The sequence below is a fragment of the Lepidochelys olivacea genome, assembly GCF_965140295.1.
Source record: "Lepidochelys olivacea isolate rLepOli2 genome assembly, chromosome: 8".
NCBI lineage: Eukaryota > Metazoa > Chordata > Testudines > Cheloniidae > Lepidochelys > Lepidochelys olivacea.
The window spans coordinates 47,263,962-47,288,749 of NC_140418.1; the positions used below are offsets into that span (position 1 = coordinate 47,263,962).

At 44.4% G+C, this 24,788-nt stretch overlaps 2 protein-coding genes across 8 annotated transcripts in view; one reads left to right on the forward strand and one right to left on the reverse strand.

Moving 5' to 3' along the window:
* Nucleotides 1-13,166, forward strand: part of SCYL3 (SCY1 like pseudokinase 3) — a 31,367-nt gene extending 18,201 nt beyond the window's left edge. For 5 of the 6 annotated variants that reach the window (XM_084636402.1, XM_084636405.1, XM_084636403.1 and 2 more), the window contains exons 8-14: nucleotides 529-606; nucleotides 2,328-2,467; nucleotides 3,306-3,583; nucleotides 4,389-4,560; nucleotides 7,428-7,586; nucleotides 8,585-9,309; nucleotides 12,507-13,166. In XM_084636402.1, coding sequence (XP_084492528.1) covers nucleotides 529-606; nucleotides 2,328-2,467; nucleotides 3,306-3,583; nucleotides 4,389-4,560; nucleotides 7,428-7,586; nucleotides 8,585-9,309; nucleotides 12,507-12,566 — 1,612 coding nt within the window. In that variant the 3' untranslated portion in view covers nucleotides 12,567-13,166. The remainder of the gene's footprint in view (nucleotides 1-528; nucleotides 607-2,327; nucleotides 2,468-3,305; nucleotides 3,584-4,388; nucleotides 4,561-7,427; nucleotides 7,587-8,584; nucleotides 9,310-12,506) is intronic. The other variant, XM_084636407.1, reaches the window with a different exon arrangement.
* Nucleotides 12,898-24,788, reverse strand: part of FIRRM (FIGNL1 interacting regulator of recombination and mitosis) — a 32,338-nt gene continuing 20,447 nt past the window's right edge. Inside the window, exons 15-24 of one of the 2 annotated variants that reach the window (XM_084636397.1) lie at nucleotides 23,747-23,798; nucleotides 22,880-22,969; nucleotides 21,414-21,599; nucleotides 19,918-20,040; nucleotides 17,282-17,377; nucleotides 16,694-16,807; nucleotides 16,133-16,237; nucleotides 15,644-15,724; nucleotides 14,627-14,746; nucleotides 12,898-13,724 (exon numbers count right to left, since the gene is read on the reverse strand). In XM_084636397.1, the coding sequence (XP_084492523.1) occupies nucleotides 13,539-13,724; nucleotides 14,627-14,746; nucleotides 15,644-15,724; nucleotides 16,133-16,237; nucleotides 16,694-16,807; nucleotides 17,282-17,377; nucleotides 19,918-20,040; nucleotides 21,414-21,599; nucleotides 22,880-22,969; nucleotides 23,747-23,798 (1,153 nt within the window). In that variant the 3' untranslated portion in view covers nucleotides 12,898-13,538. The remainder of the gene's footprint in view (nucleotides 13,725-14,626; nucleotides 14,747-15,643; nucleotides 15,725-16,132; nucleotides 16,238-16,693; nucleotides 16,808-17,281; nucleotides 17,378-19,917; nucleotides 20,041-21,413; nucleotides 21,600-22,879; nucleotides 22,970-23,746; nucleotides 23,799-24,788) is intronic. The other variant, XM_084636398.1, reaches the window with a different exon arrangement.

Sequence of the window (24,788 nt, forward strand, 5' to 3'; positions counted from 1 at the left end):
CTCAGATCCTACCCCATCTAACATCCCATCACAGGCCATTGGGCCTATTTACCATGAATAGTTAACATGATTTTGGCAATTAATGGATCTTTATCCCATCATACCATCTCCTCCATAAACTTATCTATACTATTGCCCAGTTCATACTGTATATAGCTGCATCGTTCAATTCCAGTTGTAGACCAGCAGACTGAGAAAATTACTCTTGGTTTCAGTCCAGCTTCTAATGGACAGATGTCCAAATCACATAATTGCTTTCACCGGCCTCCTTGATAGCCTCAAGAGAGGCTAAGAATGGAATGGGCCATGGAAACTGAATCCCCCTGCTAGAAGTGGTTGCAATGGGGGCTGAAGCACACAGATGCAGTGAAGAATGCAAGAAGCCCGAACTGTCATTCTGATGTTCCCAGTCCAATGTCATGTGACTTGATACTCCCCTTTCTTCTTCCATGTGCCTGATTAATGCAGGGTGTGGATTTCTTGAATCTCAAGTTCCTGATGCTTAGCCTTCTTTCTTTTTGTGGTCAGGAATGATTTTCTAGAAGTTGTGAACTTTCTGAAAAGTTTAACCTTAAAGACTGAGGAGGAAAAAACTGAATTTTTCAAGTAAGTGAAAAGTTTTAAGAGCTTTAACCTTTGTGGAGAACATTTACTGCGGGAGGGGGAGGATGACTTTGCCATGTTCAAAATGGGATCTCAGCAAGACTTTAAAAGGTTTATAGCTGGGATGATACTTCCTCTATCTGTGGATCTCAGTCTCTTACACAGAACATCAGCAGCGTGTTCTGATTTTAATGTAATCTTATACAAACTCCATTTGTAGATGGAAGATCCATTGTTAGCTTGGAATAGGATATACCTGCCACCAACTTTGCTTTGTGGTTTGATTCCGAACAGCTAATTTTTCTTGGAAATGGTATCTACGCAATTTTCTATGTGCAGCTGATCACTGTGGTTGTCACGCCAAGAAAAGTAAAAACCCTGGGTAAACTAAGTGAGCAGCAAGTATTTTCATTGCAGAGATAATTGGTCCCGTTGTTCCCTGGGAACAAGCTAGAAAATTTGGACTGTGGTGGATGTGATTGTCTAAAATCCCAGGCGTATTTTAGACATCTGATTGGATTCTCTATGGAAACTTAGGTAAAACCAAGGACAAAGCTTTCCCTTGGGTGGTAGGCTGTGAAGACAAACCAGGTTGTATATTATCCACTAGCCACAAAGGGAAATTTAGTTTAGTTTGTTCAGTACAGACAAGGAGAAGCATGACTAATTTAGAAGGTTTTTTATTTAGATCCCACTTGGTCTACATGGCACAACTACCCATTTCCCCTTACTTCTTTATCAGGCATGGTGTCACTTTCAGGATATTACTATGCTGTAGCGTCATGGTGCCATCGCGTGTGATGGCGGGGGAAGAAGGGGTGTGGTATTATGAGTTTGTTCATTGTAATGCTGCTCATTTGATGAACTGAATCCAAGACCCTCCTCCCATAACTAAGACTTTTGGCACCACTAGAACTTCTCAAAGATAAGACTGTCAATTTTTTTATTATGGTAAAATGTATTTTTCCCTGGCCTCTCTCTTGGAAACAGCTGAACTCTTTTGGCTGGAATTTTCCAAAATCCAGCCGCTTTCAGGCCCTCTTTATACATGGTAAAGAACCATTTAAAAACAATCCTGTACAGATCACTCCTAAAATACTTTTTGCCTTAAATTAAGGGAAGGTCTTCCTGAGTTGATGTCTGTCCTTGCATGGGAAGCAGTCTTGTTCAGGCATTGTCCTGTTGACTAAACATGCTTGTCTGTTACCGAGTGGCAGAAGGGCGACTCTTGTAATGTGTATGGGGCGTGGGATGTAAGTGCATTTTAACTCTAGGGCTTTAACATTGTGATAGTTCATGCTCTTTGCTCTGAAATACAGAGAGACACTGTGGTGATGGATAGTTTTATAAAAGATGGAAATATTCATAGTCTGGCTACAGAATTTGATTGGGGCTTGCTTGGCTGGCTGGCTCTGTCTGGTGTAATCCTTGCCAGCCAGTAGCCTGGCTGTGAGGTTTCACAGGAGGTATCCTTTTTCTTTATTATCTGTTTTGAAGTTGGGCCTGTGTTCCCCAATCAGGATCAGGGCTCCATTGTTGTAGGCACTGTATAGTCACTGTGAGATAATCCCTACCCCAAAGAGCCCACAGTCTAAAGAGGGAGGGAGGACAAAGGGAGGGGAAAGGGATATTTAATGGAAACTCATTCTGAAACCAAGTCATAATCAAATTTAAAAGAAACCAAAAAGTTACCCTCATACTAACTCTTCTTTCTCTCAAAACAGATTCCTGATGGATAGAGTGGCCTGTTTGTCAGAGAAGCTGATAGCTTCCCGGCTGGTGCCTCTCTTACTCAATCAGCTTGTGTTTGCTGAGCCGGTAGCTGTCAAGAGTTTCCTTCCACATCTACTAGGTCCAAAGAAAGGTGACTTGACTATTCTCTCTTCAGAGCAAACATTGCCTCATTTGGAGTGAAATCAGAGGGGTTAGTTAATTTGAACAGAGGTTTTAATAGTGGTGCTTGTTTAAGCCAAGCAAGTACTGTAAGGTAAAGTACCAAAGATTCTGTCATTCCAGATACAGAATAATGGGAGTACCCCTGTCCATCAAACTTTCCATTGTTCCTTTGTCACATGCCTCCTGTAGTTGCTGAAAAGGGGATTAGCAATTGTCTGGCCTTCTTCCATGCTGCTATAAATGGCTCTCACCAGGACTATGGGCATTCTTAGAGCAGTAGCTGTGTATACCTCCTCCTCCTCCCCTCTTAGCATTCTTACAGATAACAAGGCTGCCCCCTAGCTTGAGCTGTGGGAAGGCAGCAGGTTACTCTGCCACCTTGCTGGCATGGGGCAACCTCTTTCTCCCCAGGAGGCATTCACTCTCCCTCCTTTCCCCTGCTGAAGTGCTCTGTCTCTCTCCCTCAGTAGTTCCTGTGCCTTTTCTTTGCTCCTCCTCCTTCACAATTTTGCCTAAGCAGCCACAGGGACTTGTGTGCCCTTAGCTGCCAAGAGAGGTCACTGTCGAGCAATGCAAATCATTCCTGCCCCACCCTTCTGATGTCCTGAGCACGCTAGCTCTGCAGCATTCCTGGCTCCTGCTGACCCAGAGAGCATGGCACTAGGACTACGATTCAAACCGGGCTCCTCGGTGACAGACCTCAAGCCCATAGGCCCCTGGTTGTGGCAACTGTAAGTAGCTTTAACTTGAAGCGAGTTGTCTCTGGTCTGGGAGGTAGCCTGTCCCATGTTCTAACTCTTCCCTAGATAAAATTGGAGAAAGTGAGACCACCTGCCTGCTGTCACCAGCCCTATTCCAGACTCACGTCACTCCTGTGCTGCTGAAGCTGTTCGAGGTCCACGAAGAGCATGTGCGAGTGGTGCTGCTGTCTCACATTGACACCTACGCGGAACTGTTCACGCAGGAAGAGTTGAAAAACATCATATTGCCACAGGTTAATGATGAGGCAGACAACGGGACTGGACATGGCGTATCAAGAGTGTGGGGATTCTGCTGCTGGGATGGCCTCTGTTGCTTATTACAAGTAAAGATCTCCTAGTCCTGGCAACAGTCAAGCACAGTGCAGGCAAATTGTGTAAGCTTTCCCCAAACACCCAACTCTGCCAAATGCATCTTAGCCCTGACATGCAGCTCCCTTTACTTATTCCAGGCCTGGCACCCACGCACCTCCTCACAGCTCAGTCAGTTCACCTCCATCCTGAGCTAGAGCCTTCCTCGCTAACCCAGTTTTGCCCCCTCACCCTAGCTACGCCAGGGTACCTGAGTCCTGATCTGGAGCACCCTTTGATATTCCAGTCCTGTCCCCTAACCCTAGCTATGCCAGTGTTCCTGGAATATATAGATATTCCAGTGCTAGGCTACCGTTTCTCCCCTCCCACAACTCCTACACATCAAGCTTGACTTACAACCTCCCTCTTATGACAATACATTGCCTCTCCATCCTATGCCACTCCAATATCTCAGTTGTGGGGGTCTCTTGAGCAGAGATGACTGATCATTCTGAACTGTGCCAAATTATTTGCAAAGCGGTCCAGTGTTCACAAGGAGCTAGTACGAGTGACCCTTTTTAACTGGTAACATGAATCAGGCTTTGAACGCTAGTGGGGAGTAAGACTACTTTCCTACCCAGGGAAGTGATATACATATTGAATTTTGTTTGTCAGAGAGAAGATGACACTAATAGTGAGTTTCAGAAGTGGTTATCCACATGATTGTCTAAATGAAAGAACAGCAGAAACATGCTGTAAACATCTTTAATGGAAGAGCTAAAGAAAATGCTGCTCAGATTCTTTGCTATTTCTGATAGCTTTCTGGTGTTCTTTTCCTAGGTGCTACTGGGCCTTCGAGATACCAGTGACTCTATTGTTGCGATAACGCTGCATGGCTTAGCAGTTCTGGTATCTCTGCTTGGACCGGAAGTGGTTGTGGGGGGTGGAAGAACTAAGATTTTCAAACGCTCCGCACCGAGTTTCACTAAAACTACGGACCTTTCGCCAGCAGGTAGGTAAATGCAAACAGAGTTTGGGATTGCAGCACAGTGAGATTGGTTTGTGCTATCCAGTCTTACCTGTACTGCTTGGAAAGGGACTCTAGGGAGAGTCCTTCATGTGGATAAGCCTGTTAAGTGAAGGGCCTCTTGTCCTCAGCAGTGAAAAAGTGATCTGCAAAGACAGAACTGAGGTAACGTGTTTAGCAACAGATTTGTCCCTGCCACAAGCTGCTCCAGTGAGATGTAGAGGAATTAAACCACCAGGGGCAAAGGCACTGTTGAAAGACCTCACTGGGAACAGCCATATATAAATAAAACCACAACTTTCCATTTTGTTAAAGGGACAGTGAGGAGTCTTAGTATTGTAACCAATCCCTCCTAAATAGTTAAAATTTCAGTTAGCTCTATGACTTTTAGTACAACATGGTATTAAATGGAGCAGTGGATCTTGTGACATTTTAACTGTTTGTGACTGCTCTGTTGCCCCCTTGATGGGGGGAAGAAAAAGCAGAAGCTAATTGGTTTTGTCTTGATGTTAGCTGTAGGCCTTGTCTATACCTGTATTTCAGCCTTGCATAGCTACACTAACACAACCCCTCCGGCACTGTAGGCAGTTTACAATAGCACAATTTACACACTGGTGCAGCTTACCTGGATTGGAAACTGGAGTAAGCCATGTGACACCCTGGCATCCCAATATTCACCAGTGTCATGTAATTAGGATATGTTTTGTACAAAGTATGCCTTGTGAGGTGGTAACATTCTAAAAGTCTTGATCTGCTAGACAGTAATATCTTGTTGGATTACATGTGCTATCGCCGTATGTCAAATTATGAAGTTTGGTTATGTATGTGTTACTGAAACATGTTGTGAGGTTGAAAACACCCACAAGCAGCCTTTCAGGTACAACTGTAAAAAGGCCAAACAATGTTAATGGCTTATTGAGGAAATACACACAAGCACAAGGATTACCCCAGGAACTGTGTACAATAGAAACCTCTCAGAGATAGCACTACACAATGGGAATTGTTTGACCCAAGTCACAGCAAAAGAGCTTTCCAGCAAGTGGGAAGAAGATATAAAAGGGGGACAATGATATCATGATGGTACCTCACTCCCCCTACAACAACAACACCTGGAAACACCAGAGGGGCAAGGACTGAACTGGGGGAAATGATGGTCCCAGGCTAGAGGGAATTTTAGCCTGTATATAAAAACCTGGTAAAGCCAAGGAAGCTTGGTTCTTAAGAATCTGCCAGTCTGATTATCATACAGGGTAAGAATTAGCTAATTCATATCCTACCTATTTAGTGTTTGCGGTTTTGTTTATTTACTAAGGAATTCTGCTTTGATCTGTTTGCTATCACTTCTAATAAATTAAAATCTATCTTTTGTAGTTAATAAACTTGTTTTGTTTTGTCTAAAACCAGTGCGTGTGGAAATTATATATATATATATATAATTGGGGCAGAAAGCTGTTGCATGTGTCTCCACATTGAGGGAGGGGGTGAATTTTCATGAGCTTGCGCTATACAGGTGCCTGTGCAGCGCAAGACGGTATAATTTTGGGTTTGTACTCCAGAGGGGGGGTGCGTGCCTTAGCAACTAGGAGGTGCCTTAGCTGAGCCTTCCCATGATGCAGAGCTGATCTCAGCATCTGTGTGAGAAGCTGCAGCTGGGTGTGTCCCTATCTGCATGCTGATGAAAGAGCAAGGTTGGGGAGCATGGCAATTTATCACAGCACCAGAGTTTGAAAGGGAGCCCAGGCTGGTGGGTAAGGTGGGCTCAGTGGTACCCCAGTTCCACGTGGCACCCCAGAAGGAACAGTCACAAGCCACACTGATACAAATCACACTGTACTGCTGTAAAGTCTGTTACATTAGGGGACTGCACCTATGCAGATACACAAGGTGACAGAAATCGCAGTATGGTGCTCTGTCCACCTTGAGTGGTGGCTGGATCTCAGATAGAGGCTGATGAGCCTGCTACAGCCTTGGCAAATAGACCTGAGTCTTCTACCTCATGCAGAAGAAACTCCAGCTTTTAAGATCTAGAGGTCCAAGGTCCAGTTCCCACTGCTGCTGATCCAGACAGGGTTTAGTGTTACACAGACAATGCCATAGTGACTGGCTTCATTTGCAACAGTGCTGGCTGCCTATTGCTGTGTGCTGAAACACCTCAATTGGCTGGTTCTGGTTTACGTCACAGCCTATGGGAGGCAGCTGAGAGTTTGTTTTGTGTGCGCGCAGCATGGAAAGAGGAGCCGAGGGAGGAGATAACAGGATAATCCCTCTGGAACCTTGTGACTGTCTGTGTCCTGCAGAGCAGAAACTTGTGTTGGGGAGACAGATGGATAAACAAACACTGTTTGCCATCTTAGATGCATGGTAATAGGATGTGAATGGGGCTAGGATTAATTTCACTTCATTAAAGTGCAGTGTTGGCTGCTGCGTTCACCTAGGGGTCTGCAAAGCACCCAGACCTCAAATGTAGAGCCCAAGTAAATTTTGCCTGTTCAAGGGCTGTCTTAGCAAGTTGCCAGGAATCTGCAGACCCCACCAAATCGCAGAAAATGGAGTAGATTGTGGGTGAATAAGAAGTGCAGGCCATGACTACTACAAGCGTGTGCTTGCAAGCCTCCACTTTGATCCAATGTGGTTTGAATCCCTTTGGAACACTGCATGCTAGGCAGTCATCTCGATGAGCCAGATCTCTGTGCTGCAGATGAAGGTGGCTTGTGTGTTTACAATGCTGTGGGCAATCTTGGGTTTCATGCTGGCAACTGAACGTAATGAAGATATCTCTTGTACCTTTGTTCTGAGCAGATCAGCAGCTATTGAGTGAGTGTCCTTTGTGTTTTTGCTTTGTATCCCTGCAGACTCCCCAACTCATGTCAGCAACCAGAGAAGCCAGCTCTCCCAGCCCCTGCAGAACAATTCTTCCAGTGTGTTCCCCAAGTGCCCCATTGGTGGAAACGTGTCCCTCAGCAGCGAGAAACATGTGCCAAGAAATCTCTCTCAGGTGGCCTTAAAGACAGGTAAACCTCCAGAGCTTTCTACTGGAGCAGTCCTTACTGCTAAACACTAATGAAGAATATCCTTTCTGGTGGAAACACAACAGCGCTGCCTCCTGCTGACTTGAAATGGCTACAGAGGTGCCATTTTCAATTGAGTGACTCACTGCCATATGCACCTGACAGGTAAAGGAGCTAGGAAACGGGGAGAGTGGAGGACACAGAGGAAGAACATAACACAGTGTTTAGGAGAACAGTTTGTAGGTTTAACCTTTGTAAAGCTGAGTACTAGAGGGGGGCTCTCAGTGCTCCATTTGCCTGGGGATGGATAGAAGATAATTGAGAAGACTGAAGTAAACAATGACACTGCTGGCAAGCTGAGCAACATAGAGATGTACCCATAAGGACATGTCTGTTTGCCTTTGAACACCCTGGCCCTTTTACCAGAGAGATTTCCTACGTGCCCTGATCTTCCCACCCCATAGCTAGGTGGGTGAGCAGCTCCAGCAATGAGCTGAAGGCTGTCATGACTCACTAGCTAGTTGCACTTGGCACCATTCACACACTTGTCTCTAGAAGACAGGGAAGCTGATCCAAAATGTCCATCTGTGTTTTAGTTCTTTGCCTTCGTCCAGTAGCAACTCAAAGCAGGCCCTGGGCACTTGCTGGGTAGATGTACCAAGCTTAGTAACCCTCCCACTGTAGGCAGGAAGGTGGTCACTGCTTCTGAGGCAAAGAGGCATTTTTGCCCTACATTCCCTTCCCCTTTAGCAGCACTTTGAAGCATCCAGTATAGATCACTGGTGGAGGCAACACCCTGGGCTATGTGGAGCATTGTTCTGATCTAGTGTGACTGTTCTGAGCAAGCTGATTTTCAGGCCAGCAGGCTGGTGTGGTGTTTCCTTAGTGATAAAGTTAGGGCATGTTGGGAGTTCCAGGTATAACTTACATTCCCAGTTTTATGGGGAAGGCACAATTTAGCACCATCCAAAACAGGTGTGTAATTCCTGTGTCTTCCACAGTTGAACAAGACCCTCCACTATCCCTGAATGGAGATCCTGCTATGATGAATACTGTGGGAAGCAGCAGGAGCCCTTTGAATACTTCTGAAAAGCCAACGGAGGAATGGCCAGACTGGAGCGAGTCCGAAGAGCCAGAGACTCAGAAAACTCTGAACATACAGCTCCGGCCTATGGAGCCACATGGCAGCACTGGGCCCTATGTTGTTGTTCATAATGTGGTCAAGGAACCCTCGGACAATTTTGAGCCCAGCAGCCATGCTCCTAAACTGTTCTCAGGAAACAGCTTCGATGCTACGAGAGCTGGTGGAGTCCAAGTGCAGAGGCCACTCCCTGGTGCCCTTCAGCTGAGCAAAGAATCCAAAAGCTTCAAACCGAGTCCTCCCCCAATGTCCAGCCCTGCGAATTGCTGGAGCAATGACAGCTGGGACCACCCAGACCAGCTGAGAGAAACACCATTCCTGGAAAGGTCTCCTAAATCTCCATGGGAGTCTGGCTTAGGAGAAGAGTTCACGATCCAAGTGAAGAGGAAACCAGTGCGAGACCCTGAGTTGGACTGGTTTGCTGACATGACCCCAGATATTAAACCATCTGCAGCTTTCCTGATTTTACCTGAAGTAAGGACAGACTCGGTTGTTCTTAGTCACTTAAGTGCAGTTTCCGGTGGAGAGGATACCTCCCAGATTGTCCAGTTTTCATCCAAATTTGCAGCAGCTGAAGTCACTGAGGTGAGAATACGGGGTTTAGGGGGAATTATAGTGAGTGATGTAGCAAATTGTAGAAGGAAAAAAGGCATTTCAAGAGATGCATAATGCAAGCAGGCACTGCACAACCCTGCCACTATGCCTCAGTCCTTAGCAGCAGCGTGTCATCTGTGCAGAGCTGGCACAGTGTATGCTGCCTCAGCAGCTTCATGTAGACATGGATAGAGAGGAAGGAGTCTTTGCAGGTGGGGAAACAGGTGCACATCAGTTGACTGCTGTAGAGGTGCTGAATGACCCTTCTTATCAGGCACTGTCAATTTGATCAGCTCTTGTAGCTGCAGATGTGTGATAAGAGGCATATGAAACTGATTAGTACAGTTTGGGTAAACCTGTGGCCTTTAAAACAAATTGGCACAGTGGCTTGAGGACTAGGAAAGGGATAGAAACTTTTTCTAGTTCTTGAGTTCGGATTCAGTTAGCGGCTGTTTAGTGGCCTGTGTGAAATGAGACGATTGTCCTAGCCCAGCTTCTACTAGACAGGTAACTTCAATATAAGTGATGTTGTAGATTCAATGGAGTTGCTAAAGATTTGAAGAGGTTGGGAGTCTAAATTCCACTCTCAGCTGTAGCAGTCCTGCTACAATAGCTGAGGCACATTGTGATTTGCAGCATGAACTGCATGGCATTAAACGGGACGTTTTGCTTCTGGGACTCATTCTGTAATCCCTTTTAAAAGATAAACCTACTATAAAATAGGAGGGGGGGGGGCTATGCATCTTGCAAATGAACTCCTCCTTTTAAATGGTATGTAAGATCTGAATAGAGGGAAGAAACAGCTTGTCCATGGTAGCCAGTGATGCTAGAAACCTGCGCATTCTCTGTAGGGAGTTGTAGAGTGGTGTGTAATCCTGGTTTGTCATCACATGCCTGTATAATGTACCAGATAGATCACAACAAAGTCCTAGGCTGCTTATTGAACTGGGCATATGACTTGGAAGTTCTGATGGATTGTCACAGGGTCTAAGGACTGCTGCTATGTTCTGCAGCAGTGAGGGACAGGCTTATGGCTCTGCATGTGGAACAATCTGCTTACCTGACTGAGTCCAGGGCTGTGGGTGCTCCTAAGAAGGGAAAAAGAAAAGGCGGACTTGTGGCACCTTAGAGACTATCCAATTTATTTGAGCATAAACTTTCGTGAGCTACAGCTCACTTCATCGGATGCATCTGATGAAGTGAGCTGTAGCTCACAAAAGCTTATGCTCAAATAAATTGGTTAGTCTCTAAGGTGCCACAAGTCCTCCTTTTCTTTTTGCGAATACAGACTAACACGGCTGTTACTCTGAAACCTAAGAAGGGAAGAAGCAGGAAAGGCTGTTCTCCCTCCCCAGACAGCCTGTCTCTGAAATCGAACAGGGTGCCCTGTCACAGCCAGTGGTGATGCTAGGAGAGCTGAGGGGGACTGAGAGGCTGCCTTGCAGGAGAAAACACGGCCAGTGCTAGCAGGAAAGGGAACATCCCCTATTTGCCACCAATGCATGCAGGGTATGGGGAGAGCGAGGTGTATAGACACCTTCCTCCTCAGCCTTTGGAAAGGAGGGACCCTCACCTTGCTTAGAGGTAACGGTTCTTGTGATAACAGCATGTGTTCCTCTGCTGAGTGATATGCTAAGAGAAGGGGGACTGCTGCTCTTACCCCACCTTGCTGCCACAGTACTTTACTACCATTTGAGAGTCACAGCAGGGACAGAGTGTGGTTTTAAACCATTGTTTAACTGCAAAGTACCTGACCCAATCTGTTAAATGATTGGCCCAGTGCTAGCTTAACGCACACCATCTTTGGAAACTACTGCTATCTTGTGTACTGAGATGGCCCCCTGACCGTAGTAACTGAGCACTTAATGCATTTATCTGCACAACACCCCTGGGAGGTGTTATCAGATAGAGGCCAGTGAGCTGCACAGGGAGTCATTGCTGGGTCTCAGGCCAGTGAGTGGCTGAACCACTGTAAGTCCCAAATGATTGCAGCACAAGGATTTTATTTTAGTTTGGGAGTGGGGGGAACCGTCGAAAAGCTGACCTGACTAAGACGGGGAGAATCTTAGTGCAGAGCTCCATGGTGGCTCCTCACAAAACTGCAGGGAAGGGATGTATTAATGAGCCAGGCATCAGTGTGATGGGCATGGCCAGTGCGTCCGCTGCACAGCCTGGCTCAATGGGCTAACCCAGGTGCCGGTCTGTAGCATACGAGTTCCTGCCTCTGGGGTGGGAGGGTTCAGCTGCTTAGAAATGATGCATAGCACCTCTCTGGAAAGCTGTTTTACCAGAGCTTTCCAGGGGAGTTAAAACCTCACCTGAAGTGACATTTTAAAGCAGCTGATGTTTTAACTGCCTACCAACAGCACCTCCTTAATGCAGTGTTTCAAGTGCTTCCTTTGAACTATTCTGAGGGGAAGAGATGGTTTGTTTCTAAAAATAGCAGATGATTGCTTATTTTTCTGGTACCACAGGGAGTAAATTATTAGCAGTGGAACAGCTGAGCTCTGCTTAGAAAAAATTGTCACAAGTACCTGTGGGTGCTCAGCGTAGGCAAAGTACAGATAGGTCTGGTCACTGAGTTAGGTAAGCAGTAGCTGGTAACCCCTTGTTACTTTCAGCCCACATACTGCTTCATCTACTATGTCTATGGGGCTCTTCTAGAATGGGGATGAGGCACTTTCATTATGAAAGGAATACTATGTCTATATAAAGATTTAATGGAGGATGTTGGATTTGGAACTGCCTGGGGTTTAGGGTGAGAGCTGGTGGTAGCCCAGCAAACCTTACTCTCTCTTGTTGAGTCTGCTGAGGTGATTTCTGGTATTAGTGGCCTTGGGGAAAGGACTGTCTCTCTCTCCCCCTTATCAGGCAGAAGGAACAGGAAGGGGTGCATGGCATTATAACACATTCATTTTGCTGCTGCTGATCCAGCTAGTAACTGACTAGCTGTGCAGTTTACTCAAAAGGTCAGAGGATTACCAAAAACCTGGCTCAGGGAGGTAGAACTCCAGCTCTGAACCACACAGGAATTCCCCCAGGAGCAGGGGGCAGTAGGCCCCACTGATGTCTGCAATAGTTCTCAGGGGTTGGGTTAATGTATCTATTTATTTTACATGGATGGGTGTAGCTCTGCATGACTGTCATCTGGTGTGTTCTTACTGATACAGTTTATGTAATTATTCTAGGCTGAAACTGCAGGCTGGGGTGAAGAGGAAGAGTTGAACTGGGAAGATACTAACTGGTGATGGATGGGAAAAGACAAGGGCAATCGATGGCCTATTGCTTCCATGATGTGTTAGATTATTACCTCATCAACACTATTTTACCAGGAAGGCAGGCACTTTCGCTTGCGTTAAGCAAGATCCCAGTGCAGCCTATCTTCCTGTACAAGGATGCTCCTTTTCCAGCCTGTGCTGAAGCCATATGTACAAGTGAGGTGCATAGCACTGGCTAGTGGAAATGGGAACAGCTTGAATGGTTTGTGTTTTGGAGCTGAAAAAGAAGAGTGATTTATACTTTTCTGTTTCAGGAATCATCACTGCTCTAGAAAACTCTTGAAAATAAATGAAAATTGCATTAGTTCAGATAAATTTTATTAATGTTTGTGCCATTTCTTTTTATTAGAAAAATAAGCCACAGTGGAGGGGCTCCTTTTAACTTTTTAGATACAAACTGCAGTGATTGTAGACTGTACAGTTTACTTGGATGACTTATTTATTGCTGCTCTACCAGAATGGATGGCTGGGAGACCATTACAGGGAAAGAGTGTTTAACACACATTGTATCATACTCTAAATTCACTCTGCTCTTAAACCTGACCAATAAAGATTATTTTCAAGAGATCAGTACAGTGTCCGAGTGGAATAGCAGCCCAGGTGCATATAGTCTCCATGAGAGAATGGAACCTTGGTTTTAAAATACACAAACTATTCATGCATTCACTGTTATCGGTTTAATACAAAACAGGGACAATTATGGTCCATTTTCTCTTACAACACAATCCTGTTAAGTTTTCCCTGGTCCAAGTTAGAGCAGCACATGGAGTCAGTTAGTTGGAAGGGTTAAGATGTTCAATTTAACTCTTTTGGAAGACTGGCCTTCTGCCTTAACAGCAGGCACATTTATCAAAATCTGTGTTTTGTAGAAGGGTATCACAGGTAACTCCCCTTATTTTCAGTTTGTTCATTTGCCAGCAGAGCTGTTCAGCATCTAACACCTTACCGTACACTGTTTCTTAAGATGGCTACTGTTGTCTGTAGAGCCTCTAATTTCACTGCAAGCCAAGCAGGAGATGGTCCTTTCTGCAGCAGCAGTTTCACAGCTTCCAGTGCTCTCTCTGCAGCATCTATAGCAGACTTGTACTGCTCCTCAGAGGGTGAGTGACAAGCTCTCTTTGCTAAAGGCTGCAGATTAAAACACGAGATGTTAAACCTCTATTTACTGCCAATCCCACTATGATACAGGCTAAATCCTCAACCTCTTAGATGAAAAATAACCAGGCAGTGTCGTAAGCCCCTTCAGCTGGGATTTTTCATGCAGGTTTAAACTCTGAGGCTCCTAACAAAGTTTTATGTCTCATCTACTGGTTCAATATAAAGTTTAGTATCCCCATTAACACAGGCATGGGGGCTCCTGACTTTTGGACAGAGCTCCTTTCAATGCTCCTCCTTGAGTGAATAAGGGCAATAAGGCACTTCTGAACCCCCCCCATTAGTAACAACTGGGGGAGAAATGAAATCACATAGTCCTCGCTTATGACAGTCTAACAGGTGTTAATCAGCTAGGAACAAAAGAACTAGCCTTGAATGTGCCTGAAGTATTGTGTTGCACTGAACTCAGCTGTTTATGGGAAGCCTTGCTGTATTTGGTACACTAAAAATTCAGCATTAGGGAGTGCTCTGCTCAGCAAGACAGAGAGGGGTTTGTTTCTCATCCCTGCCCCTGACAGCCTTGTATTGTCAATCACTTTCTAACACCCCCTGAACCTTTAGAAAACTGGCCTGTTACCTGAGGGCTAGCAGCAATTCCAGGGGTTGGATGGGACTACCAGTGGCTACTGGGCTAAGCCAGGGGTCCTGATTAGCCCAGCTTTTCACAGCTCCTCTGAGGTGCCTCCCGCAGCTCTCTCACTCAGCCCTTCAAGGCCGTGGCAAGGGCAGTACAGAGCCCAGCACTGAAATGCAGCAGGTGGGTGTGTCCTCTTCACAGCAAGGGCTGGGAGAAGGACAGCGCCATTCCCCATGGATGAGGGCACGGCTAAGGACTAATACAAACTTAGTCCAGCTGCTTTCAAAGATGCACCTACCTCTAATGCTGAGCCCCCTTCGCCATCCATTTTCATTTTAAGCAAGTGTGCGCTGCAGATGGCCTTTTCCTGTTTCACACGTTCTGCCCTCGCTTCTGCTGTCTCCTCTCCTTGCCTTGTCTGAGGGAAAAGCCACAGGAGAGGTAACTAAGCAAACTCAGCAGCATTTCCAGCCTCCATGACTCCAGCCCTTGCACTATTACACTGTGGCAATGGAAATACTCTTTACAAAATAAAAAACAGATTATGTGAAAGTGCAGTTCTTCAGCAAGGCTTCAACCAGCAAACGTATGGAGCTAGGCTGGGCAAACAGCTCAGTCTAACGTGGGCTACAACAGCTATGCTGGAGCATCACCTCGTGTATAACATTAGCAGGTAGAAGTTGCTTTGCTGCCTCTCCCCTATGCAGTACAATGGGCAAAAACTCCTGCACTGTCCTCTCTGAAGTGCTGCTGTCCAGTGGAAAGCTGGCACAAAGGGGGACAGGGTTGTTAACAGCAGAGAAAACTCTTCACCTTTTAATGGTCATGAGTTCCGTGCATTTACTAGTCATCCTCTAGGAAGTACAAAATATTCTTTCATTAGTTTTTTCTCAGTACTCTCTGTGGAGGCTGCTGCGTGAAGTAAATAGATGCACTCTGCTAGTCAGTTATTTTCATTTAGGTGCCCCTTTTAATTGGTACACACACAGCAAAGGGGCTTGGGAACCTGGCCTTTTGCCTCTGCACCCCGGAGCTGCGATCTGTCATCTCACTAGTGGATGCCTCTTCACCTTACCCGAAGCACCAGCCAATTTAGTCGCCTTGTACTCAAGAAGGGAATAGCAGGAGATGTTAATAAATCAGAGTTGGAGAAGCACTGGGAAAGTCTGTGGTGGAAACTTGCACAGCATTTGCCATCACTGTTCATCATTCTAGACAATCATCAGATTCCAGTTACAGCAGTCTTGTGTCAGTTTACTGTGGGAAAGAGCCCCTCCTCTATCAAGCAAGACAACAGTAAAATAATTCAAGATACCTTGGCCAGAAAGCAAACAACTTTGTTTTTAGTTTCTTCAGAATTAAGGCACTGAGGAACTACATCTTCATGCCTTGTTGCCTGTCAAAGGTTTTGAGCAAAAAAAAGTTGATTAGTATATTAATGTTCAATGCAGCCATAATAAAGATGAACTGTAGAGCATCTACAAAACAATCTGAAAAATGTTCTGTGTTAAAAGGATGTGTGTGTTTATGTGTGGTATTTAAAATAATACTGGAAATCTGTTCTTCCTTCACTTCCGCTTCCTGGGGCCACTGTATTTCTCTTGCATTTTGTTAATCCTTTTATTTTTGCACCATAGCAAATGGAATACTGAGGTCAGTGTCAAGCATTTTGCTCCTAAACAGACACTGACAAAACGGAGGGAGTTCAGAGAAGAGCAACAAAAATTAAGATGCTAGAGAAACTGATATACAAGGAAATATTAACAGAGCTAAATGTGTATATCCAATGTGGTGCCATTCTTACCTCTGCAAACTGAGTGAATGCCTCCAGTGCGTGTTGGTAAATCAGCCAAGTCTTGTCGGCCAACAGAGAGGTAAAGAGATAGGACAGCTTGGGTATAACCTGCCCCTGAAAGGGAAGCGCACGCTAGTCAGATTTTTGTGGAGGGTTAATCGGCATATCCTGCCCCCCAACTCATCATTAAAGAAATATTCCAGAGTCAGAAGACTACAGTCTACAGGTTGAGCAAGTCTACAACAGGCTTGGTTGGCAAAAAAACATAGTAAGAGAGAACATGTCTGACCTCCAGCTGGGAAAGAATGGGTTTTGTGTACATCAGCCCTTCTCTCAAGCTCCTGGGAAATAATATACAAATGAATGCACCCAGCATCCTACAGGCAATGGGAATAACAGAAAGAGACTCACTGGAATATAAAACTGCCATGGAAGTATTCTGTCCTGGTTTGAAAATAAATGTCTCCAAGCACCACTGTCCAGTGCACTGTACTATGTATTCCACGAACACAACCCCTTAATAATATATACGAATGGCTCAGGACAAAATGTTGCCGCCAGTGCATTTACCTGGATTTCTTGTGGCATAAACAGTTTCCCCACAGAAGAGAGCAGATCCAGTGCTGCCAAACGAACATGATCTGGGGGATCCAACTCAAGGAGGGAAGCCTGCATTGCAAACACCTGCAGGAAAATAGATGTGGATGAAGCCCCATCAAATAAGACACAAACTCTGTTCAACGGAGGATTGCAATGACCATCAAGTCCGAGTTCATTCACATCTAGAGAGAGTTAGATCAGGACAATAGATGCATCAATGGAACAAAAGCAAGTATCCGGGAGCTTTTCAAAATGTTAAATGGAATCCTTACATAAAAGCCCAAAGTGTATTTGAAAGAGAAACATACATCAGACACCATCGCTGCCCAGCGAAAAAAAGGACTGCAAGAGTCCCAAAAGTGATGCTAACCAATGTGTAGCAAACACCATAGCAAAGCCATGAAAACAGTGTAGGAAGGAATCAAAATAAAGTTAAGAACTCTTCATTCTTGCTAAGTAGTAGAAATCAGACCATGAAACGACTCATTAGATGTGATCTCATTTAATAACAAAGATCCAGCATGCATGAGGTAGGTTGCCCAAAAAGACGTTTCTTACCTGAGTTATCAATTGAGGGTCTAACGTTTGGATGAAAAATTCCAGCAGTGGAAGGAGCAAGCAAAGTGTCTGCTGGAGGCATAGCTGACTTGAGACCTGCACCAGACCAGATGGACATATCATATAGCATCATAGCATTTCTGTTTACAGGGCAATTTAACTGGTTTATAAAAAGCGTGAGACTGCAATATTGTGCCCAAAGCATTTAACTTCAGACAAATACCATCGCAGATACAATCCCCATGAGAAGCAGTGAGGAAGGCAGGAAGTCTAAGTACTAAGAGGGGCAAACTAGAGTGCTTGGGGTTAAGTTAGGATATTGATATACTAGGTATTGTGGAAACTCAGTGGAATGAGGAACGTCAATGGGACATGGTAATACCAGGGTAAAAAATACAAAGGAATGACAGAGTAGGTCGTGCGGTGGAGGAGTGACATTATTTTGGAAAAAAGCACAGAGTCAAATGAAGTAAGTCTTAAATGAATCAAACTGTACCACAGAATCTCTATGAATAGCAATGCCATGCTTGAACAATAAGAGTATAGCAGTAGGAAAGTACTATCAACCACCTGACCAGGATGGTGACAGTGATTTCAAGATGTTCAGGACAATTAGGCTGCAAGGCAGAAAATGCAATAATAATGGAGGATTTCAACTATCCTCATACTGACTGGGCGCATGTCACTGCAGGATGAGATGAAGAGATCAAATTTCTAGACACCAATAATGTCTGCTTCATGGAGCAGCTAGTCCTGGAACCCACAAGGGGAGAGACCATTCCTGATTTAGTTCTAAGTGGAGCACAGGATCTGGTCCAAGAGGTGAATATAGCTGAACCGCTCGGTAATAGTGACCATAACGTAATTAAATGTATCATCTTTGTAAGATGGAAAATACCAATGAAACTTGCCTCAGTAGCATTTAACTTCAAACTGGAGAGCTATACAAAAATGACAAAGCTAGTTAAATGAAAATTAAAAGGAAGAGTCACAAGGGTGAAATGGCTGCAAACTCTACGGAGACTATTCAAAAACATCGTAATAGAGGCTCAAACTAAATGTATACCCCATATTAAAAAAAAACAGGAAGAGGAACCAAAAAAATGCCAGCATTGCTAAACAGCGGAGTAAAAAGGCAGTTACGAGACAAAAAGGCATTCTTTAAAAACTGGAAGTCAAATCCTACTGAGGAAAATAGAAAGAAGCATAAACTCTGGCAAGTCCAATGTAAAAGTATAACTGGGTTAAAAAAAGAGTTAGCTAAGTTCCTGTAGGATAGATAGGTCCAGCGATGGACCCAATGCTCTAGGTGTCCCTAAACCTCCAACTGCCAGAAGCTGCAACTGGACGACAGGATGAATCACTCAATAATTGCCCTGTTTTGTTAGTTCCCTCTGAAGCATCTGGCACTAACCACCATCAGAAGTCTGATCCTGGGTGAGATGGATCACTGGTCTGACCCAGTATAGCCGCTCTTATCTTCATGATAATCAAAAAGAAGGAATAAAGAATTGTTTAGGATGGTTGCATTTTATAGGATACTCTACTATTGATATTTTTTATTAAAAATCTATGGCATTTGTATCCCGCCCCTCTCACAGAAACCAAAAAAGTAAGATGTCTCTCAACCTATTTTCTCCATAACCATTTGGCAAATATTTATTTCTCCCCTCCCTCCACATCTGAGCACAAACCATGATGACTCCCCTGACTGCACCTTCAAAAACAGCAAGATACACTGTTCGTGGGAAATGTTGGTTCGGTAACTTTCTGCTGCAGACCAATAGGAGGCCCTCGGTTTTGGTGTGCTACTCCAGATGGCAGTGGTTTTCATTCACATTAGTAGTGGGTTAAAAACACATGGGCCAAACCCTCAGCTGGTATAAACTGGAATAAGTCCACTGAAGTCATAGTCCTCCCACAGTTCAAATAAAATCAATGGAGTTACATTGAATTACAACAGCTGTGGATCTGCCCTTATACATTTAGATCTTGGAACATAAAACAGTAATCCGTAGATTTAAACACTGTAGAGGAAATTCTGACTTCATCAAATGTCTCTACATTCTTTTTTCACCAGTGCAAGGAGTTAAAAACATGTCGTTTCTACAAAAGATGTTCTGTTTTCTGTACAACTACATCTCTCACCTGAGCTCAGAATACTGCTTTTGCAGGCTGTTCAGCGCCAAACAGAGCCAGAATTAATGCAATTCTCATCACAAGGAAATCCTATATTACACCTTTGTTTGTTCTTAGTAAAATAAGGTCATTAAATTATCTCCATTGGTTGGTTCATCTGGTTCTATTAATTTGTGTTTTCCCCATTTCTGGGGATCAATCCCCTTTCTAGACTTGTTTTAGACAACAGTCCATCTAAAACTGATATGGAGTAATATGACTCATCACTACACGTGCAGTTCCAGCTACATATCACTGGGGGCAAACGTGCTTGTGGGAAGAATTCAGTCCCCAAAGCACTGGCAATGGCTCAGACACCATGATGTCTGAAGCACGGGGACTCAGCTGCACTGCACTTTAGGGAGCTGCTCCAATCCAATTAAATGACTTGGTAACACACAAATTGGGTCCTGCAGGGTAACGCTGCCTTACATTGTTGGAACACTGAGTTCTCTCACCTGCTTGACCTGGAGGAGAGCCCAGAGCTGACTAGCAGCTCCCAGCACTGCTGCCTGTAGTCCTGCCTCCAGAGCTTCGCCAGCAGAATTGCACACAGTCAGCAAGACAGAGAGGGCAACATTCTAGCAGAGATGGAGAGAGGGGTCAGGAGCAAGGTAAAAATCCGGCCTGCTGGATTCAGCTACTAAAGCCTCACAAGAGGCCCAATGTGTCAGTAATGTAGTTCTGCTAGTCCACCAAGCTAGAAGCCAACTCATGCCACCCTTCACAGAGCAAACTCCCACTGACTTCAGTAGCGGTTCTGCGCAAATAAGGAGGGGAGGGTTTAGCGGCCTTATCAATCACCACAGAAACATAGGAAGCAGAACCCTGAATTGCTGGCCTTTTAGGTGGAGGTCTCCAGTCACACTCAACTCTCCTTAGGTTGTCAAGAAAAACCAGTGCTTGTCTTTCAGGTATGGCAGCCTCCGAGAACAGCAGACCCCTTATCACTTAAAGAAATCTTCTAGCCGAAACCACACCAGAAGTCTAAGCGAGAACATTGTATGTATGCTCAGCAAGAGATCAAAACGTAATTAAAATACGTATTGATCCGCAGAGCTTTCGCTAACTATTGTTAACGGACACACAAGACGGGAACACAACGTTGCAAGGGAGGCACTACATGCCCAAAGATGGGCTCTTTCTGATCCAAAAGATTTTCAAAAATAGGAGTCTAAAGTTAGGTTCCTAATTCCATATTTGGGCACCTAAATGAGCGACCTGCCTTTCAAAAATGCCAAATAGCCAGTAGCTCCCACTGTGGCTGCCAGAGCTGTTCAGTAATCATCAGCCCTCTGGAAAGTTGGTCAAAAGTTGAAACTTAGCTCTCCCTTTGACACACGCATTATCTGACATTTTTGCTACTAAGAATTATTAGCATGCATTTACTGGGGGAGAGGGGAGAAGATAGATCTTTTCATAATATTGTACTGCAGTGACTCCTACAGGCCTAGATCAGGGCCCCACTGTGCTACACCCTGTACACATGAATAGGCCAGGTCTACACCACACACTTACTTCGCTATAACTGTCACTCAGTGGTGTGAAAAATCCACACCCTTGAGCGACGTAGTTACACCAATCTTAGCGCCCGCCCTCCCCCCATATAGACAGCACTATATTGGCAGGAGAGCTTCTCTCGCCAACAGAGCTACCACCTCTTGGGGAGGTGGAGTTAGTAAGCCAACAGGAGAGCTCTCTCCCATCGGCTTTAGAGTGTCTTCACCAGAAGCGTTACAGCAGTGCAGTTGCATTGGTGCAGCTGTGCCATACAAGTTTGTAGTGTAGACCTGTCCATAATAAAATGACACTCCCTGCTCCAGAGAGCTTGCAATCTGAACATATTGTAAGGCTGCACAATAGGGGAAGATAAACAAGCAGGGCCAGAGTAACAATAGGCTCCTTATCACTTAGGAGCTCTAAGTTTAATGAACAGAGTCACACCTTCCCTTACCACAGGTGGGAGTTCTCCCAGAGTGCACCTGCCGCTCAGCCACTGCCTGCATTGTGTGAGCCCCACCACACAGAGCTGGAGTGCCACATGTTTCCTAAGATCAGGAGTTAGGGCCTTGAGAGAAATATGCTGCCACAGGGGCAGGTTCTCTGCTTCTTTGGGAGGAAACTTTTGGGTAAACTCCACCTGCAAGTCAAAGTAAATGTTAATTAAAGAGATCAGGACAAAACCTGGAAGTGATGAGGTGCAAAACCTACAAACAGTACCTTGATTTGTGCTACTCTTGACATTTGACAAGGAGCCCCACATGAGGTGTGTGAGAATGATCTACTGAGGCAGTGTGATTCAGCAAATGGTACTCTCAACCATATGGGGGGATAGCAACAAAGAACAGGGGCCAGATCCTCAGCAAGCATAAATCTGCTTTGCTCCACTGAAGTCACTGGATCAATGATAACCGAAGATCTGGCCACAGACGTTTGGGGAACAATTCCCCATGGAAAGCAGTCTGCTGTTGGGCTCCCCGTCACTAATCAATCTCCCTACTACTGAAGAGCCCACTCCTACTTACATTTACAGACTGAGTAATTTTATCCATGTGAGCAGACCAATGGACTTCACCATGAGCTCTAAAAGTGCCTCAGGGTTTGCAGGGTCAGCCCTTTAACTCTTAGTCCAAAAGTTTGCAGCAACCAAGGTTGATCCCCTTTGACTTTTTTACAGATTTGCAGCTCAGGAAGGAAATGCCACCATTCCCACACGGGACACCTGCTTTTTTAAAGCTTGGTGCAGACATACCATAGAGGAGCATATTCATACGAAACACCGACAAAATCAATGTTTTGCTCTTTGGCCTTTTCTTATGAAGCATGTAGAGGCTGATTCCCAGGGAACTAAACCAGTTAGCTGAGTATCCTTTTTACCCTGGTGATTTCCTGTGTACTATTTATTAATTTACTTCAGCATTGTTGTTTTTTGTTATTACTATTTAACTGTTATTTATTTGCAACTACCATTCCTATTGTGCCTTTAAACTTTATACGTTCAGCTGTGGTCTTCCTTTATACTGTGACTCAAAAGTGATCTAGTCATTATTAGAATAAGCAGAGTTAACTCTCACCATCTCTCAACTGGGAAACAGCCTAAAACACAGGGAAAACAGGACAACAAACTCAAAGCAAAGTTGGACTGATAATAAGGAAGAACTAAAGTGGTAAGAGAAGGCACTTCGGGACAGCACAGGGGTCAAGTTAGTTATTAAGGTAACCCCCTGTGTCCTTTCTGTATTGGTATGTTATCTTTTGCTCCGCTTTATCATCTCACAACATCAGGATGGCAAGAAACTACTGTTTGCTCCACCCTCCTGTTTCCAGTGAACTGAAAATGGATGGCTGGTGTTTTAATGGAGGCCAGTTGGATTTCTATTTGGCTTAGCAGAAGACTGGAGAAATTGGTGCTATACTTGCCTGGTGGTCTGGAGCCATCAAGAACAGCATACGCCTCAGCAGGACCCCCAAGACAGAGAGCTGGTAACACTCACCAGGGCAAGACTTTATCTGAATTAGGGTAACAGGGAATTGATCTAAGCAAATTAAGAAAAAGACACTGCTCCCAGCACATGAATCCTACAGGTTGGCATTTTCAAAGATTCAAAGACTTCTGTGACTCAGGAATATGACCTAAAAAATTAATATTGGGCCTCTGTTTAGGCAGCAACGAATTCTCCTCTTACACTGAAGATTACATTTCCCTTTTTAATCAAAACATCCTAATGAGTGATCACTGGTAGTTCAACACCATTACAGTCAAGTTTTTCCCTGCATTACAGGCCATCTCCTGGTTTACTGTTTTCTACTTCACGGTGCTATTTTTATTGCATATGTATGCTACTTTGCTCTTATTTATCCTTGGGGCATCTCATTGAATTCTGCTCTGTCCATTCCTCTAATTTATCATATAGGATTCACTATAGTAACTCCTAAATTAGCAGCTCTTACATCAGTTTTGCAGTGTCTGTATATTTCTCACCCCTTCCTTCAGATTGTTTACCTACATCACCACTGAATATATTTATAGTGCAACAAGTGCTAATTATTAACCCTCGGGAGGGAAGGATTTTCCCCATTTTGCTGATGGCAAAGATGAGGCACAGAGAGGATGAGAAAATTGTCCATGGTCACTTATGAAGTTTGCCAGAGAATGGAAGTTAGAACTCAGGTCTCCTTACTCCCTATCCCATGCAGGAAGTATGATCTGTTCAAGAAAAGCAGAAAACCTGTCTGCCGAAACACACACACGTACATGCATACACCACACTCTGCCACACTACTCACCAAATGGGCTATCACAAAGACGTGATGAGCACACAATTCAGCTGTTCCATACCTGGGATGTAACAGAGAGAGGTCAGTAAGCCAATCTGCACATCTGCCCTGTTCTGCTTGGTCGGAGAGAGTAGTTCACACTCTGCCACACAAAGCAGAGAAATGCTTTTTTCCTAAAGGCCTATGTATATTTCATTTGCCAGGAGAAAATTCCAAAGCCATTCTGTGGCCAGAGAATTAAGAAATATAGAGAAGAAAGGAAATACACTGGACTCTCGCTAGAACATGGGACCCATGCATGGTACCGCGTTATAGCGGGGACTGCGTAAAAATGAATTACAATTAAAGTAATTAAATTTGGGATTCATGGCTGCGACTGCGTTATATGTGAATTCACGCTATATAGACGTGTGTTCTAGCAAGGGTCCGGTGAACGACCCACCTTTTGCAGATCAAAACACAGGACCACTATACACCAGTGTAGCATTGACCATGATTGCAATTTAAGAAGAAAAAAAAGACATGTATACATAAGTGCATAGTACATGGATAATAAATGCACACTGTTGATGTTAATCAAATAAATAATAAATTAAAGTAAGTGTTGTAGAGTGAAGAGAACTTATATAAAATGTGTAAGTTGATACAGATACACTGGACCATTATAACAATGAAATTAGTGTAAACATATGGGAATGAAAGTTACATGATTCTAGTGAAATATATTTAAGGTTGGTGAAAAATGTTATGTTAATATATTGTTTGAGAAACTGTCTGTGATCTTGTCTTTAAACACTGATGCACAATGCATGTGCACAAGGGGGAAAGTTTTAAGTGGCAAGTGCATCCTTGCCATAGTGGCATATTGTGACTTCGGTGCTCAGCTGTACAATATTAACATCCTTTAGCTGGAGATTTTTTGGTATGGAATTTCCTAAGGCTGGGTTGTTTTTCAAAGAAAAAATACCCCTAAAAGCAGCAGCACCTCCACGTTACAGGATTTCAAAGCTCTGTTGACTTGCCAAAATTTGCCAGTCCCACATGGAAATTC